Raw genomic sequence first — 15561 nt, 5'->3', positions numbered from 1 at the left:
CATTTCATCTACTTATACCTTGAATATCTCTTGGCACTTATAAGGCCAACTTATCATTTTCACCATTACCGTTATCCATTTTTATGAACTTTCCGTTATCCATTACCGTTATCCATTTTTATGAACTTTCCGTTATCCATTTTTATGAACTTTCCGTTATCCATTTTTATGAACTTTCCGTTATCCATTTTTATGAACTTTCGCTGCCGGGTGCAAACATTAGCAACATCACCATAGTGGCAGGGTCCGTGTATCATCCGATCATTCAAGTATTCCATTCAATCTGGAAAACGATGATACACGGACCTGCCAGGTCCGAGCCTAGTTGTGCTGCTGACTGACTAAACTTTCTGAACTAGAAAGACACCAAGAAAACTCACTTATTCTGTTGAACGGTATCTTCCGTCAATATCATCCACATCATTCCTGTTGTATTTTATAACGTGTCTAACAGTGTTCATTCAGTTCATTCAGTTGCTAGCGTTGCCTGCAGACCAGGCGATGACACTTTGGATCCTGAAGGTCCCGGAGACGTTATGTCTGGGCTTTCAGTTTCTTCCCCGCGGTCGGTCCGCTTCAACCACTTCAGCATTTTTGTTCTGCAAGAGTCGGCGTAGCGTGTGCGGTAGCAATTCCATTCCAAGTCCATATAATGCGGACTCCGGCCGAAGATTCTAGAACAGAATGCGCTGCTCTGTAGCCTACGGATGCAGGTGCATCGAAAGTGTAGCTACTATGTATTTTTCGCTGTTAACGTTTTAAAATTAAAATTGACAAATTAGGTGAATGTCTACGTATGTGTTACGGCTTTGTAAATAATATTAATGTAGAACTTTTTTTCTAGATCTGTTTTTTTCCATTGTCCCGGGATTGTCCCAGATATGATAATTTTGTGTCCCGATGACATTTTTTATGGTCCCCGGGACATCGGGACACCGTTAGTTTCGAGCGCTGGATGCTGTATTGAAAGCATTCAATGGGAAGTTCTCATTGAAAACGGAGCAAAGAGCAGCCCTGGAGGTATTTATTGAAAGGAAGGACGTTTTCGCCTTGCTCCCGACCGGCTTCGGTAAGAGTTTAATCTACCAGTTAGCCCCGTCGCGTCACATACGTCAAAGGAAAGAGTGATGTGATTGGTTTAAGCTTCGTCACAGCCTTTTCTGGCTTCGACCAGTAGCAAACTGAGGCATTTCACGGAGGCGGGTCAACCACGGGCTCTGGGAAACGGTTGGGCTTAATATCTTGGCCAGACCAATAGCTCGCAGAGCTTTGAAGTCGCGTTAGCCAGGCTATGTAGCAACACCAATCTTGATGGGATTAGTACTCATCGTTTCCCAAAAGACCGGACAATGAGAGAGAAATGGGAGCGCTTGGTCTACACAGGCTGTGCACTGAAACCGTGCAAAGCTCGCGCAGCCTGCTGGCGCTTCCGCAGGTAACGTCACGAATCTGGCTCCAGACTCCCTTGGGATTTTTCCAGACGTGTTTTGTTAGTTTATTTTTTTCTGCTGTAGACAGATGGCCTTGTGCAAAATTACCCTTCTGGATGAGTGTGTAAAGGGATATACATACATTTTATATATATTTTTATTTTTATATATATATATATATATATATATATATATATATATATATATATATATATATATATATAAACCCAAAATTGGTCCAGAATATATACTTTAAAATGCTTAACAGCTATGAAAGGAAGGACAAATAAAAATACTCAAATGTAACTGACCAGACAGTTCTCTCATCAGTTTAAACCCCCCCAACATGCGAATCTTTAAGTTTTACACTGGATAGCATTACCGCTTCACAGCTTCAGGGTCCCCGGTTTGATCCTGAATGAAGTTTTGTTTTTTTGGGGGGGGGGGCAGCAGGTGGACTGGCGACGCTAAATTGCCCGTAGGTATGTGAATGAGCGTGCAAATATGGCGTTCCGAAAAGGACTGACAGCCCATCCATGCCTACTATTCCCAGGCTACACTCCAAATGGACCACCACGCTGACCAGGATAAAGTGGCTCCAGAAGTTAAATTAACGAACAAATAAAAGTCTCAGTTTATGAAATCAGTTTACGGCTCCACTGGAAAGGCAGAATGAATGAATGATTGAATGAATGAAGTGATGAAGGGGAAAATATATGATTGAGTAATAGAATTAGTTGACATTTTAAAAGATATTTTTGACACATTGAGCAGAAATGTCATGCGGTTAGGTCAGCGTGTGTATGACCGGAAGTGCTAAAGAAGCTTCTTCAGTTCTCAAACCTTTCGGATGAGATGTGAAACGTCTTCAAGAATTTCAAGCAAGTCCAGTTGCCTTCTTTAGCACCTACGGTTTTATGACTGTATAGACCGTTCGCACATGACGTCACATGTCCCATGACCCTCTCTGATTTAGCCGTGTCCACCATCTTTGTGGAAATAAACACATGCGTAGCAACAAGTACCTTAAGACAAAATGCCGCAAATTTGCACAGTTATTGGCTGCTCAAACGATTCTGCTAAGGAGAGATTCGAAAAGTTTAGTTTACCCTCTTAAAATGCGAGAAGGACTCCAAATGGAAGCTCTAACCCGTAGACGACAGAGACAGGGGCTTGCAGATTTGAACAAATCGGACATTAAAAAAAAAAAAAAAGAGACCGGCTACAAAATGTACGAGTATGTATAGATCATTTCACAAAGGGTAAGTTTATATTTCTACCACTTATGTGAACCACAGACAAAATATATATATGGGTCCATCTCAGAAACTGGGTACTGTGTGGGTACCCCACTAAATATACTCAGTCAATAAACTATACGGTTTTGAATGATGTTGGTTTTAATTTGAAATAAAATGATGAAAGAAATACAGATAAAACTAAATCTTTGATGTGAATACTCTATTCAGAATTTGGCAAAAATTCTGCAAATTCATGGAAAAATGGTGGCTTGATCTGGGACATGATAAATGGTTGACTACATCGCATTCCCTTAAAAAGGTTGTCGTCCACTGAAAAGTCTACAGTTATCACTAATTGTATTTTAAGTTGTAACTTTATACACCTAAGGATTGGTGCGCTCACAGAATAATCATAGCCACAATAAAACATCATGCAAAATATTTCATCACCATCGTAACTCCATTTTCCGCAAACCCAAAACCAATACGATCGCATGTTTTGATCTAAACGGAAAGCCTCAGGGTCGAGGTCACTACCTCACCAAAAGTAGTAACTTAAAATCACTGCGCCATATAAACATTTAGTTATAAATCTGCGATGTTGTTTTTTAAAACGAAAGCTGAAAGTTAGGTATAGAATATATGTTTCTTACAGAATATGTTACGATGGTAGCTGGTCTTGTATGAATTTCTGAGCTATAAAATGAGTTGTGGTCTATTTCTTACCGTAGTGTGTTATTTGTGTGCGGGGAAGGACACACATTAACAATTTGCATGTGTAGAATGGAATTTTCCACTCCAGCAGTTAGAAGTTGATCGTGCTTCCATTTGCGGTCTTTGTTACGCGAGTGATCTGTTCGGACGTTATCACTGAAAAGGTGAGTTCTGACAGTTTTATTTCGTTTTAGTCTTGCAGTATAAGGCAACAGAATGTTTCTTTTTCATCTTACTTTCATATTTCGTAGCGTTTGCGTATTTTTGCCAATATTTTGCAACCATGGTCAACTTGGATCTAACTTTGGATAGAATCTACGGCCAGTCATTTTGCCCCGCCCCCGCCTTGCGCTCCGTTTGGTGCGGTGCGGTAGTGATGTCCCGTTGCTCGCGCGGCACAGCAGAGATCCGCGCGACCTTCAGCCGGTACAGTTGCTGTTCTTTTACCACCGCCATTATTCTCATCTTTCCGGTGTGTTCTTGATTTTTCCATCGTGTCCTATTTCGCCATATCAAATCCCCAAAATGTAGCATATTATTCATATTTAAGTGAATAATCAATTCAGTCATCATAACTTGGCATTTTTAACCCAAGCAATCAAAAAGAGGAATTTTATTCTATATTTTCACTCATCTGTGAAGGCAACAGACCACAGCATCATATGCGGGGCTCACTTCATAAATCCCGACGACTTTGAGAACTATTGGCAGTGGGAAATGAGCATCAAGAAGCAACTTGATCTGAAAAAAGACGCAGTTCCATCTGTCAGAATGCCCAAAGCAACACCGTCTCCATCTGTGTCAGCGTCACCAAAGGAGCCAGCTGTGTTAGTCTCCCCTAACAGAAGGCGAAGTGCCGCATCCACTGAGGCCCTCGAAGCCGAGAAAAAGACCAAGAAAATCGGCAATTCACAAGTTGACTGTTCATGGATGCAAACGGTGCGCCTTTTGGCGGATGCCACCTTTTTCACGGCTGAATCGTGCAGATCCGATGAGTTGTTTTTTTTTTTTTTGGGGGGGGGGGGGGGGGGGGGGGGAGAGGCGCATTGGAGTGTCTGATTATAATTTCATCAAAGTAAATTCTGTATTAAAATTACTAAATAAGCAAATGCCGTTACAGTCCATACTTCCTATGTTTCATCGACTGTAACAGCATTTGCTTATTTAGTAATTTTAATACAGAATTTACTTTGATGAAATTATAATCAGACACTCCAACGACCCCCCCCCCCCCCCAAAAAAATCGGATCTGCACGATTCAGCCGTGAAAAAGACGGCATCCGCCAAAATGCGCGCCGTTTGCATCCATACTGTTGCCAGGGTAAGAAATAAGAGAGACTATACTCTAAATTAGGTGTTCCTGTGTTTGTCTCTCTGCCTGCTGGCGGATCCGCACGTGACGTCACGAATCTGGATCAATCTGGCTCCAGACTCCCTTGGGATTTTTCCAGACACGTTTTGTTAGTTTATTTTTTTTCTGCTGTAGACAGATGGCCTTGTGCAAAATTACGCTTCTGGATGAGTGTGTAAAGGGACATACTTTTATATAAAAAATAAATAAATAAAAACCCCACTAAATTGGTCCAGGATATGCACTTTAACCCCTGACTGCTCCCCGGGCACTGTAGTACGGCTGCCCACTGCTCTGGGTGTGTGCGCGTGTTCACACTGCTTCAGATGGGTTAAATGCAGAGGATGAATCTCACTGTGCATGTGACAAAGCTCTTTTCTTCCTTTAAAAACCGGTTTAACTGCCATAAAAGGCATTGATGTTTTAGTTTTGTAATTTTGATGTAATTTGATATATGTTTTGTATTTATATAATTTATTTTTTGTGCTAATCTGTTTAAGTACTAGGTAGGAACCTTGTTCACAGACTGTGTTGTGCAGGGACACTTTAGTGGTCGCAATATTTTAAAACCATGAAGCACTAGAGATTTTTGCTCTGCTTGGGAGATGAAGTTTAAGTTTCTTCAAGAAGTTTCCTTTTTTTTTTTTCTTTTGCATTGTCCATTTCCCTGGAGGGTTTTTTTTTTTGTCTGTCCATTTTCACCCCTCTTGGTTTTGTGCAGCCAGCGATGTACGTTGATTAACGTTATTTGGGAGACAAACAGAAAGACAGAGAAAATGCCAAATGAATGGAGAAAGTCCCAATATACAAGAATAAGGGAGATGTACAGAGCTGCAGTAATTACAGAGGGATAAAACTGATGAGCCACACCATGAAGCTATGGGAAAGGGTATTGGAGGCGAGATTGAGAAGAGAGGTAGCAATCTGTGAACAGCAGTACGGGTTTATGCCAAGGAAGAGCACATCGGATTCAATTTTTGCTTTAGGAATGTTCATGGAGAAGTACAGGGAAGGCCAGAGAAAGCTACATTGTGTGTTTGTAGACCTGGAGAAGGCATACGATAGAGTGCTGAGAGATGAGTTATGGCAGCGTTTCTCAACCTTCTTTCAGTCACGGCCCCCTTCAGAAGTATGCAAATTCTCAAGGCACCCCCATATAATATATACGCAGTCACGCTGACCCCAGCAGTGACGTTGTGACATGGGAAAGGGGGCCGTGAGACAAATTTTGATGATGCATGAGGCGGCGATGATCTGCATTAGTGTAACTATCGGTTTTTGGAATTTTAATTCATTTTATTTCAACGTTAAAATATATAATTTTTTGACGACACCCCTAACGAAGCCAGACTGCACCCCGGTTGAGAAAGGCTAAGTTATGGTACTGTATGAGAAAAAGTGGAGTGAATGAGAAGTATATCAGAGTGGTGCAAGACATGTAGGAGAACAGTGAAACAGCAGTGAGGTGTTCAGTTGGAACGACTGAACGGTTCAAGGTGAAGGTGGGACTCCATCAAGGATCTGCTTTGAGTCCTTTCTTGTTTGCCATAGTGATGGATAGCTTGATGGACGAAGTGAGGCAAGAGTCACCATGGAACATGATGTTTGCGGATGATATTGTGATATGTGGTGAAAGTAGAAAGGAGGTTGAGCTGGGTTTGGAGAGATGGAGGGATGCATTGGAATGAAGGTGAGAATACATGTGCATGGATTAAAGCAAAAAAAAAAAAAAGCTCCATGTCGTTGGCCCCTACCACGTCAGCGATGCGTCAAATTTTAAACGCCGTGTTGTCCATTATCCCCTCGGCCCCCACTTATAGTACATTTACATAATTTTAACAATGACTAAAGCTAAGGCAAGACTTGACCGTTGTCATTACTGGCTATTCATGATGAAACATCAAGTTTTCAGCGCAAAGTGCAAATTTATTTCAACAATACTTTAGTAATGCACAACAGTGGTTCAGAGAAAAGTGCAAGTGCAGTCGAACTTGAACCATGCTTTCAAAAGAGTGGAACAGAAAGAAAAATAAGAAAATCTGTTGAAATAAAGCCAGGAAACAAGAAAAGTAAAGTGAAAGTTAACTTTTTCTGCTTCTTCCCAGTGAAGCCAAAGGCATCTAGTTTGGCAACACCTGATGCCTGTTTTTGTTTCTTTTTCCTTGGCACAGCAGCAGGAGCTTGCCATTATCGCCCATTTCATTTCGCCAAGCCCATCTCCACTTATTCTTTACCGTTTTGTCGATGTCTGACACATCTGTGCCTTCATTTAAAAGAAGCGCATCCATGCTGGCAAAACCGAAAGTAATTTGACGCGCTCTAGTGATGGAAATCGAAGGGCCTATGTCCGGTGAAATATGGCCTTATACGCAGTACTCGAGTTGAGGGGGGATGTAGGGGGAGGCATCCCCCTTCTGAAATAAAAATCTCAAATCATCCCCCTTATAAAATGGCCATCCCCCCCATCACATCCCTTGGGACATTTTACCAATTAAATGTGGAAATTAGCCTACTATTATTTTAACAAATATTACTACCATTTCAACATTAGAGGCTTTGCGCAGTGATAGCCTACATGTAGCTGGATAAAAAAGACGCATATTTATTTATTCGGTTGCACCGCTCATTCACACCTATACGGAGGTTTCAGTCACTGAAAACAGCTACTTTCGCAAACTCGGGGCAGAGTGGAGATTTCTGAAAACTCCATCTTCAGACACGCGTGTAAATCGGGAAAACGAAGCAGCAGTGGGCGAGAGGGCGCGCGCGAATATAATGAGTCATAGGTGTGAATCTTTCACCGAATGCCAATTGTCCCGGTTCTTCATGAAATTGCACGTGCATGCACAAATTCATTAGGTTAACTTTCAAATAACTGTTCTTGTGCACTTGCGACACCGGAGCCACTTTCCTGAATTTTGAGCTTTGGAGTATTCTCTTCTTTATCTATTTAATCAATGAATTTGTCACATACATTAATGTAAAACATTAGTAGCCTATTTAAGCAATAGCTGTTTTCTCCACTGTTTTCCAACCTTTTGTGCTTAGTGAATGAGACACTTCATTACACTCCACTTACCGACTTCCAATTCCGGACTTTTTTGAAAATGTAAAATATAGGCCTACGAGATGTTTTTTTGGCACTTAATTCGCGTTGGTCCTTCACTATTAATTTTTGAGACTGATGAGGCACTAAATACTGTGGAATTACTTTCTCCTTACTATGAAGTTTGGCATCTTAAACAAGTGTCGGGAAATCTTGCAGCCCGACTCTGCAGCCTCCAATGTTTAAGCGAACTGCTGAAACCATAATGTTTAAAAAGATTAAATCGTAGGCTAATCAAACCAAAGAAAAACAGCCTTTCCAGAACGTTGTCTGCCGAAGCCTGTTTAACCTACAAAAGGCTTAATAGCATAGGTCTTGCTGCGGCTTCAACAGGGCTGTTTAGATTTTTCACCTGATCGCCTTTCAACAGGTAAATATTATTATTATTATTATTATTACTACTACAATAGGCCTAGTATTAGTAGTAGGCAAGTAGTTGCCTAGTAGTAGGACAGCCAGATTGTTTCATCAGTGGAGCCGCCGTTAAAAGGAAACTGATGCGGAGCGCCGCGGCTCGCCTCGGGGTGAATCGCGTCCCGAGGCGCGGGGCTGGCCCGCCCTGGCAGCGCTGGTTCGTTGGGGAGAGGACAGAGGTCGCTGGCTGCCAAGTTTGGAGAGGCTGGGACCTCCCCTGGCTGAGTTATGAGCGTGCAAAGTCGGGCTGGAGCCACCGGTAGAAACGAAACTCAAGCCGAGCACCGCGGCTCGCTGCCTACGCCAAGCCTCCCGGGGACTAGACAGTAATGTAGGCTGTATTTATTTATTTAGGCCTATCTAGCGCAACAACTTATTCCTTTACATATACTCAAACATAGCACAAGAAAGGGTTCAACAACAGGCAATCACAGCAGCTTGGTGAAGTTCTAAATCACATCGGTGTCAGACCTATGGGCCTACCGCCCCCCCCCCCCCCCCCTTTTTTTTCCATCGGATCTGCATCACTCATTATTGACCTTTAGCTCTCCCAGTTGACGGAAATCCGTTGTAGCGACGGAAAACTTTAATCCATGCATGTGCATCAATGAGAATGGGGATAAGAGTGTAGTGAAGATGCAAGGAGTTGACGTAAAGAAAAAGTTGGCGAATTCAAGTACCTGGGGTCAACTGTGCAGGAAAATGGGGGCTGTGATAGTGAGGTGAGGCAGGGTGGAGCAGTTGGAGAAGGATTTCGGGAATCATTTGTGATAGGAAAGTCCCAGCAAAAGTGAAAGGTAAGATGTATAAGACAGGAGTGAGACCAGCTGTGGTGTATGGATTGGAGACCGTACCCTTATATACCTCTGTTTAGTCAAGCCTTTTGTTAATGGTGTTTATGAGGTAAAGGTGTAGATCTGGAGGGTCCTCAGACAGTGTTTTGGTAAACTGGGATGTATGGATGCTGTCAGTCCCCACTCGCTTGCTCACTCGAGTTTGTTGATGGTGTAGTGGCTGGCTGCTTTATGTCCCGGGGCTCCCTCACGCCTGTGTTACCTTCTGGCTCTCCCCTTTTAGTTATGCTGTCATAGTTAGTTGCCGGAGTCCCTGCTTGTACTCAGTGCAATATGTATACTGTTCCTACTTATTCAGGTGACACTGGGCATACCTAACAACCTGTGTTTTCTCTCCCCCCCCAAAAAAAATCTGTCCCTCTGAGTTACATGTCGGTCCTGGGATCAAGATGTTGACCTCTCCTGCTCCTCGGACCTGCCTGATCAATCCTGGTGCCCTGTGTCTGGTTGGAGTCCCATCGCATCGCTCCTGTGGAGGGCGGCCCCATGTGGACAGTTGGGGGTCGCACCTGGAGGACGCTCTGGACTCTTGCAGTTGACTTGCTGACTTTAGGACTGCGGTTGTCGTGAACGGTTTTACGCTCAGGTTTCTGTCGGTGGGGGGTTTATAGCATCAATGAAGCTGACTTTGTTAGGACTGTTAATGTTATAGTCATGTTGTCTGTTGTTGCCCGGATGGGGATGGGTTCCCTTTTGAGTCTGGTTCCTCTCGAGGTTTCTTCCTCATGTTGTCTGAGGGAGTTTTTCCTTGCCACCGTCACCACAGGCATGCTCATTGGGGATAGATTAGGGATAAAATTAGCTAATATTTTAAGTTGTTCAAATTCTGTAAAGCTGCTTTGCGACAATGTTTATTGTTAAAAGTGCTATACAAATAAACTTGACTTGAACTTAACGAAGAGACAGGAGGCAAAGTTGGAGGTGGCGGAGTTGAGGATGTTAAGGTTTGCGATGGGAGTGACGAGGTTGGACAGGATAAGGAACGAGCACATCAGAAGGACAGCACATGTGGAGAGCTTGGGAATTAAGCTAAGAGACATGAGACCGAGATGGTATGGGCACATCCTGAGAAGAGATGCAGAGCATGCTGGAAGGAGAATGTTGAGGATGGAGCTGCCAGGCACACGAAAATGAGGAAGGCCAAAGAGGAGGAGATACATGAAAGTGGCAGGTGTGGTAGAGATGGATGCGGAAGACAGAGAGCAATGGAGACGAAAGATCCGCTGTGGCGACCTCTAATCAGGAGCAGCCAAAAGAAGGAGATAGCTTTTCAGCCTGTGATGTATACATTGTATAGTGTTATGTGGTTTGCTTAGTCTGACGGTGGATTTAACTGATGAAGTCCCAATGAATAAATTATCAGTAAAAGAAGAACTTATGGCGTGGTGTATTTCCTGGATGGAGTGACAACTGGAAATGAACATGGACAATTCATGACTTGCAGCGATGGGACGAAAACGTATACAACAAAAACAAGTTTGAGATATACAAAACCTTTATATGTATACAGTGCTCGTTTTATATATTTACAACCGCAGCATGGTCAGTTTCTAGTGAGAATTTGTAAACAGCAAAACAAAAAAAAAAAAAAAACACACCACATACTGTACTGTACAACCCCGATTCCAAAAAAGTTGGGACAAAGTACAAATTGTAAATAAAAATGGAATGCAATGAGGTGGAAGTTTCAAAATTCCATATTTTATTCAGAATAGAACATAGATGACATATCAAATGTTTAAACTGAGAAAATGTATCATTTAAAGAGAAAAATTAGGTGATTTTAAATTTCATGACAACAACACATCTCAAAAAAGTTGGGACAAGGCCATGTTTCCCACTGTGAGACATCCCCTTTTCTCTTTACAACAGTCTGTAAACGTCTGGGGACTGAGGAGACAAGTTGCTCAAGTCTAGGGATAGGAATGCTGGGCTCACGCTAGCCGCTCGCACGTCTGCAAATTGCGAAGTTTTATTCCAATTTGCGAAAAGAAAATCATCTGTATTCCCATTTTATGTGAAAGTCATTTAAAGTTTAAGCAAAATCCATCAAACAATTGCGATTTCTCAAGATAAACAGTACCTTTCGTGTCCATCTTTGATGTTTTGATTTATAACCAACGCCCCCGAGTTTTGAAGCTTCTTATTGGTTGACCGCAAATTATGTCTTCCAATAGCATCGGACCTTACATATAAAATGATCAATTTCCGAGTTGCGCTGATAATGTCGGCAATTCTCGCTCATTAGTGAACAAGATTATAGCGAGGTTTGTTTAAAATAAATTATCTGACTTTACGTATGACAAAAACTTATCTAAAAAGTGAGATAACATATTGGAATATTCTGTTAGCTGTCTCAGTTAGGGATAAAAACACGATATAACCATTCTAAAGACGTATTTTCTACATAATATCAACCCTGACAGAACTTTGGAAGAACTCACAGATGAACCAGGATATATCGACCAAGTGTACCTTGTTTTCAGAGCGTTTTGATGTACATGGTTCAAAGTTTTGACTGCAAGTGTTTCATTTGAGAAATTAATGGTGAATATCATTATATTGGGGTTATGAGATTAATTTATAAGAAACAACCATTGATTTTAACTCCCTGAGCTCCCTTCATCCTACCCATAAAGACACCTCCCTCCCTCTAAACACACACGGATCCCAATTACACACACACACACACACACCAGTCAGCATACTACAGAGGGTGACCAAGGGCTAAAAGGTGCATAGATAGCAAAGAATGCAAAGCACATCACACCAGATGTTGGATATAATTATAATGAAAAATATGGACTCCGTAAACCAGATTAAGCGGGTTAAATTAAACACACAATTTCATTACATATATACAGTTGATGAAATGATCAAAATAAGAGGATTCAAGAATAAATAAGCGTGCTATGAACATAAATCAAGAACATGGAAAGACAAAGGCTGGAAACAAGCTTGCAAACACGACTGAAACACCAACAAACTACAATAACAATTCATTTTTCAATATTGTGTCAGTGCAAGGAACATTTAGAAGTATAACATAGCTTGCTAAAAAAAATTACTTTGCTAAAAAGAAAATTGTTCTTTTAGCATTTCTTGCTAAGTTAAACTGCAAATTGCTAAAGAAAAATTTGAGTCTTTAGCACTTTTCGCTAAAACAATTTGGGTCCTAGAGTGAGCACAGGAATGTTCACCCATTCTTGTCTAATGTAGGATTCTAGTTGCTCAACTGTCTTAGGTCTTTTTTGTCGTATCTTCCGTTTTATGATGCACCAAATGTTTTCTATGAGTGAAAGATCTGGACTGCAGGCTGGCCAGTTCAGTACCCGGACCCTTCTTCTATGCAGCCATGATGCTGTAATTGATGCAGTATGTGGTTTGGCATTGTCATGTTGGAAAATGCAAGGTCTTCCCTCAAAGAGACGTCATCTGGATGGGAGCATATGTTGCTCTAGAACCTGGATATACCTTTCAGCATTGATGGTGTCTTTCCAGATGTGTAAGCTGCCCATGCCACATGCACTAATGCAACCCCATACCATCAGAGATGCAGGCTTCTGAACTGAGCGCCGATAACAACTTGGGTCGTCCTTCTCCTCTTTAGTCCGAATGACACGGCGTCCCTGATTTCCATAAAGAACTTCAAATTTTGATTCGTCTGACCACAGAACAGTTTTCCACTTTGCCACAGTCCATTTTAAATGAGCCTTGGCCCAGAGAAGACGTCTGCGCTTCTGGATCACGTTTAGATACGGCTTCTTCTTTGAACTATAGAGTTTTAGCTGGCAACGGCGGATGGCATGGTGAATTGTGTTCACAGAAAATGTTCTCTGGAAATATTCCTGAGCCCATTTTGTGATTTCCAATACAGAAGCATGCCTGTATGTGATGCAGTGCCGTCTAAGGGCCCGAAGATCACGGGCACCCAGTATGGTTTTCCGGCCTTGACCCTTACGCACAGAGATTCTTCCAGATTCTCTGAATCTTTTGATGATATGCACTGTAGATGATGATATGTTCAAACTCTTTGCAGTTTTACACTGTCGAACTCCTTTCTGATATTGCTCCACTATTTGTCGGCGCAGATGCTCTTTTTATACCCAGTCATGTTAATGACCTATTGCCAATTGACCTAATGAGTTGCAATTTGGTCCTCCAGCTGTTCCTTTAACTTTTCCAGCCTCTTATTGCCCCTGTCCCAACTTTTTTGAGACGTGTTGCTGTCATGAAATTTCAAAATGTCTCACTTTCGACATTTGATATGTTGTCTATGTTCTATTGTGAATGCAATATCAGTTTTTGAGATTTGTAAATTATTGCATTCCGGTTTTATTTACAATTTGTACTTTGTCCCAACTTTTTTGGAATCGGGGTTGTACTATACTATAGTAATATTAAGCAGATGCAAACATTCACGTTAAGGCCGATGCTGTCACGAGCTAGTTATTAGGCTAGGCTAAGCTAAGCTAGGCTAGCTAGCTAGCAACATATGAAGTAGCAAGTTAAAGCACTATAAAGTACAGATTACAACCTACAGCCATTTATTTCCTTTTTTTTTTTTTTTAAATCTCAGTGAAGTGTCACACAGCGCCTGTGGACTAAGAGGAACCTGAGCAGCTCTTCCACAGGCTAGCTCTCATATTAGCAATGCTAACTAGACGACTGAACGAGAACCAGAGAAAGCTAGCTTGTCAAAGAACCGACCAAACAAACGTTTCCCCGACATTATCATTGACAGCAGGAGAAAATACAGACAGATGAACATACCGACGATGAGGATGGTGCTCCAGAAGGCCAAAGTGACCCCGGTGTAGAGAACTGCGTGGCCGTTCATCATCCACTCAACCAACAGCGCCAGTTTTGCTAATTAAACGTACACCCACAAACAAAGGCTTTATTATTATTATTATTTAAGTATTACCAAACGAATCGGCTCCTTTACTAGCACTCAACCAGAGGAGCTTGAAAATACTGCAGCCATCCAGAAAGAGGAAGCGGAAATCAGCTGATCATGTGACGAGCACCGCTTTAGCACGTGACTCATCATCACACAGAAGGCGCTCTTCAGGGGCGTTATGACAACCATCCTGCTAAAAGTGGAACAAAAGATTCTTGGGAGCATCATGAATCTAATTTCCTAAGTTTTGGATGGATCAGTGATGCTAAAGCAGAGAGTATCGGTCTACATCAGTTACAGTACTGCCCAACCAGAGGTGGACAAAGTACCCAACTTCATTACTTTAAAGCAGATACACAGAACCTCATCTCATCTCATTATCTCTAGCCGCTTTATCCTGTCCTACAGGGTCGCAGGCAAGCTGGAGCCTATCCCAGCTGACTACGGGCGAAAGGCGGGGTACACCCTGGACAAGTCGCCAGGTCATCACAGGGCTGACACATAGACACAGACAACCATTCACATTCACACCTACGGTCAATTTAGAGTCACCAGTTAACCTAACCTGCATGTCTTTGGACTGTGGAGGAAACCGGAGCACCCGGAGGAAACCCACGCAGACGCAGGGAGAACATGCAAACTCCACACAGAAAGGCCCTCTCCGGCCACAGAGCTCAAACCCGGACCTTCTTGCTGTGAGGCAACAGCGCTAACTATTATACCACCGTGCCGCCCTATATACAGAACTTTTATTTTTAAATCAATTTCTGAGTGGCTAGCATCTCCATCCTTGACTCTTGTATGCTGCATAAATAGGAATTTTAAAAATATATTTTTGAGAGTTAAAATCGACCGCAAAGTTGGGATTTGAGCCAGCCCTGAGTGCGTGATGTCACTGCGATAACCGGTTTTAAGGTAAAGTCCTTTGACAGCTAGACCAAAGTTACATCAATAAAAATGTACGGTGAAAGTAAGAAATCCTGTTACCGACTCGCTCAACTAAGACTGACTTCATTGATTGTGGGTTGACTCTCATTAAAACAGGATAGGTGTTATAACTTATGAAGAAGAAGAAACCTTTATTTGTCACATGCACACTTCAAGCACAGTGAAATTCATCCTCTGCATTTAACCCATCTGCATTTAACACACGCACACACACACTCAGAGCAGTGGACAGCCACACAGTGGCAGAACAACTGCACACAAGGCCCCGGGGCAAAACACCAATCAGGGCCCCCCCCCCACGGTGAAATTGCAAGCAAACAAATTAGAAGGCTTGCGTCATATCAGCCTACTCAGGCTATATCTAACAAAAAGCAGTTTTTAAGAACGTAGCCTTTGGACCTAGCCATGGCGAAATTGCTAACAAACAGAAGGCCTCCGGCATATAATCAGGCTACATTAGAACAGAACTTGCTCAAAGTTTTTTTTTTTAATTATTATTATTTTAGGCAGCATGGTGGTGTAGTGGTTAGCGCTGTTGCCTCACAGCAAGAAGGTCCGGGTTCGAGCCCCGTGGCCAGTGAGGGCCTTTCTGTGCGGAGT

General features: G+C 42.3%; 1 protein-coding gene across 1 annotated transcript in view; it reads right to left on the bottom strand.

Annotated features, from left to right (window-relative positions):
• atp6v0b (ATPase H+ transporting V0 subunit b) overlaps positions 1 to 14106 on the bottom strand; it is a 34213-nt gene extending 20107 nt beyond the window's left edge. Inside the window, exon 1 of the mRNA XM_060922802.1 lies at positions 13884 to 14106. Coding sequence (XP_060778785.1) covers positions 13884 to 13953 — 70 coding nt within the window. The 5' untranslated portion in view covers positions 13954 to 14106. The remainder of the gene's footprint in view (positions 1 to 13883) is intronic.
• Between the last annotated feature and the right edge of the window lie 1455 nt (positions 14107 to 15561).

The sequence above is a fragment of the Neoarius graeffei genome, chromosome 1, assembly GCF_027579695.1.
Source record: "Neoarius graeffei isolate fNeoGra1 chromosome 1, fNeoGra1.pri, whole genome shotgun sequence".
In the NCBI taxonomy this organism is placed as follows: domain Eukaryota; kingdom Metazoa; phylum Chordata; class Actinopteri; order Siluriformes; family Ariidae; genus Neoarius; species Neoarius graeffei.
Note: the sequence above shows the minus strand (reverse complement) of the source record. Positions and strands in the feature narration are given on the sequence as shown.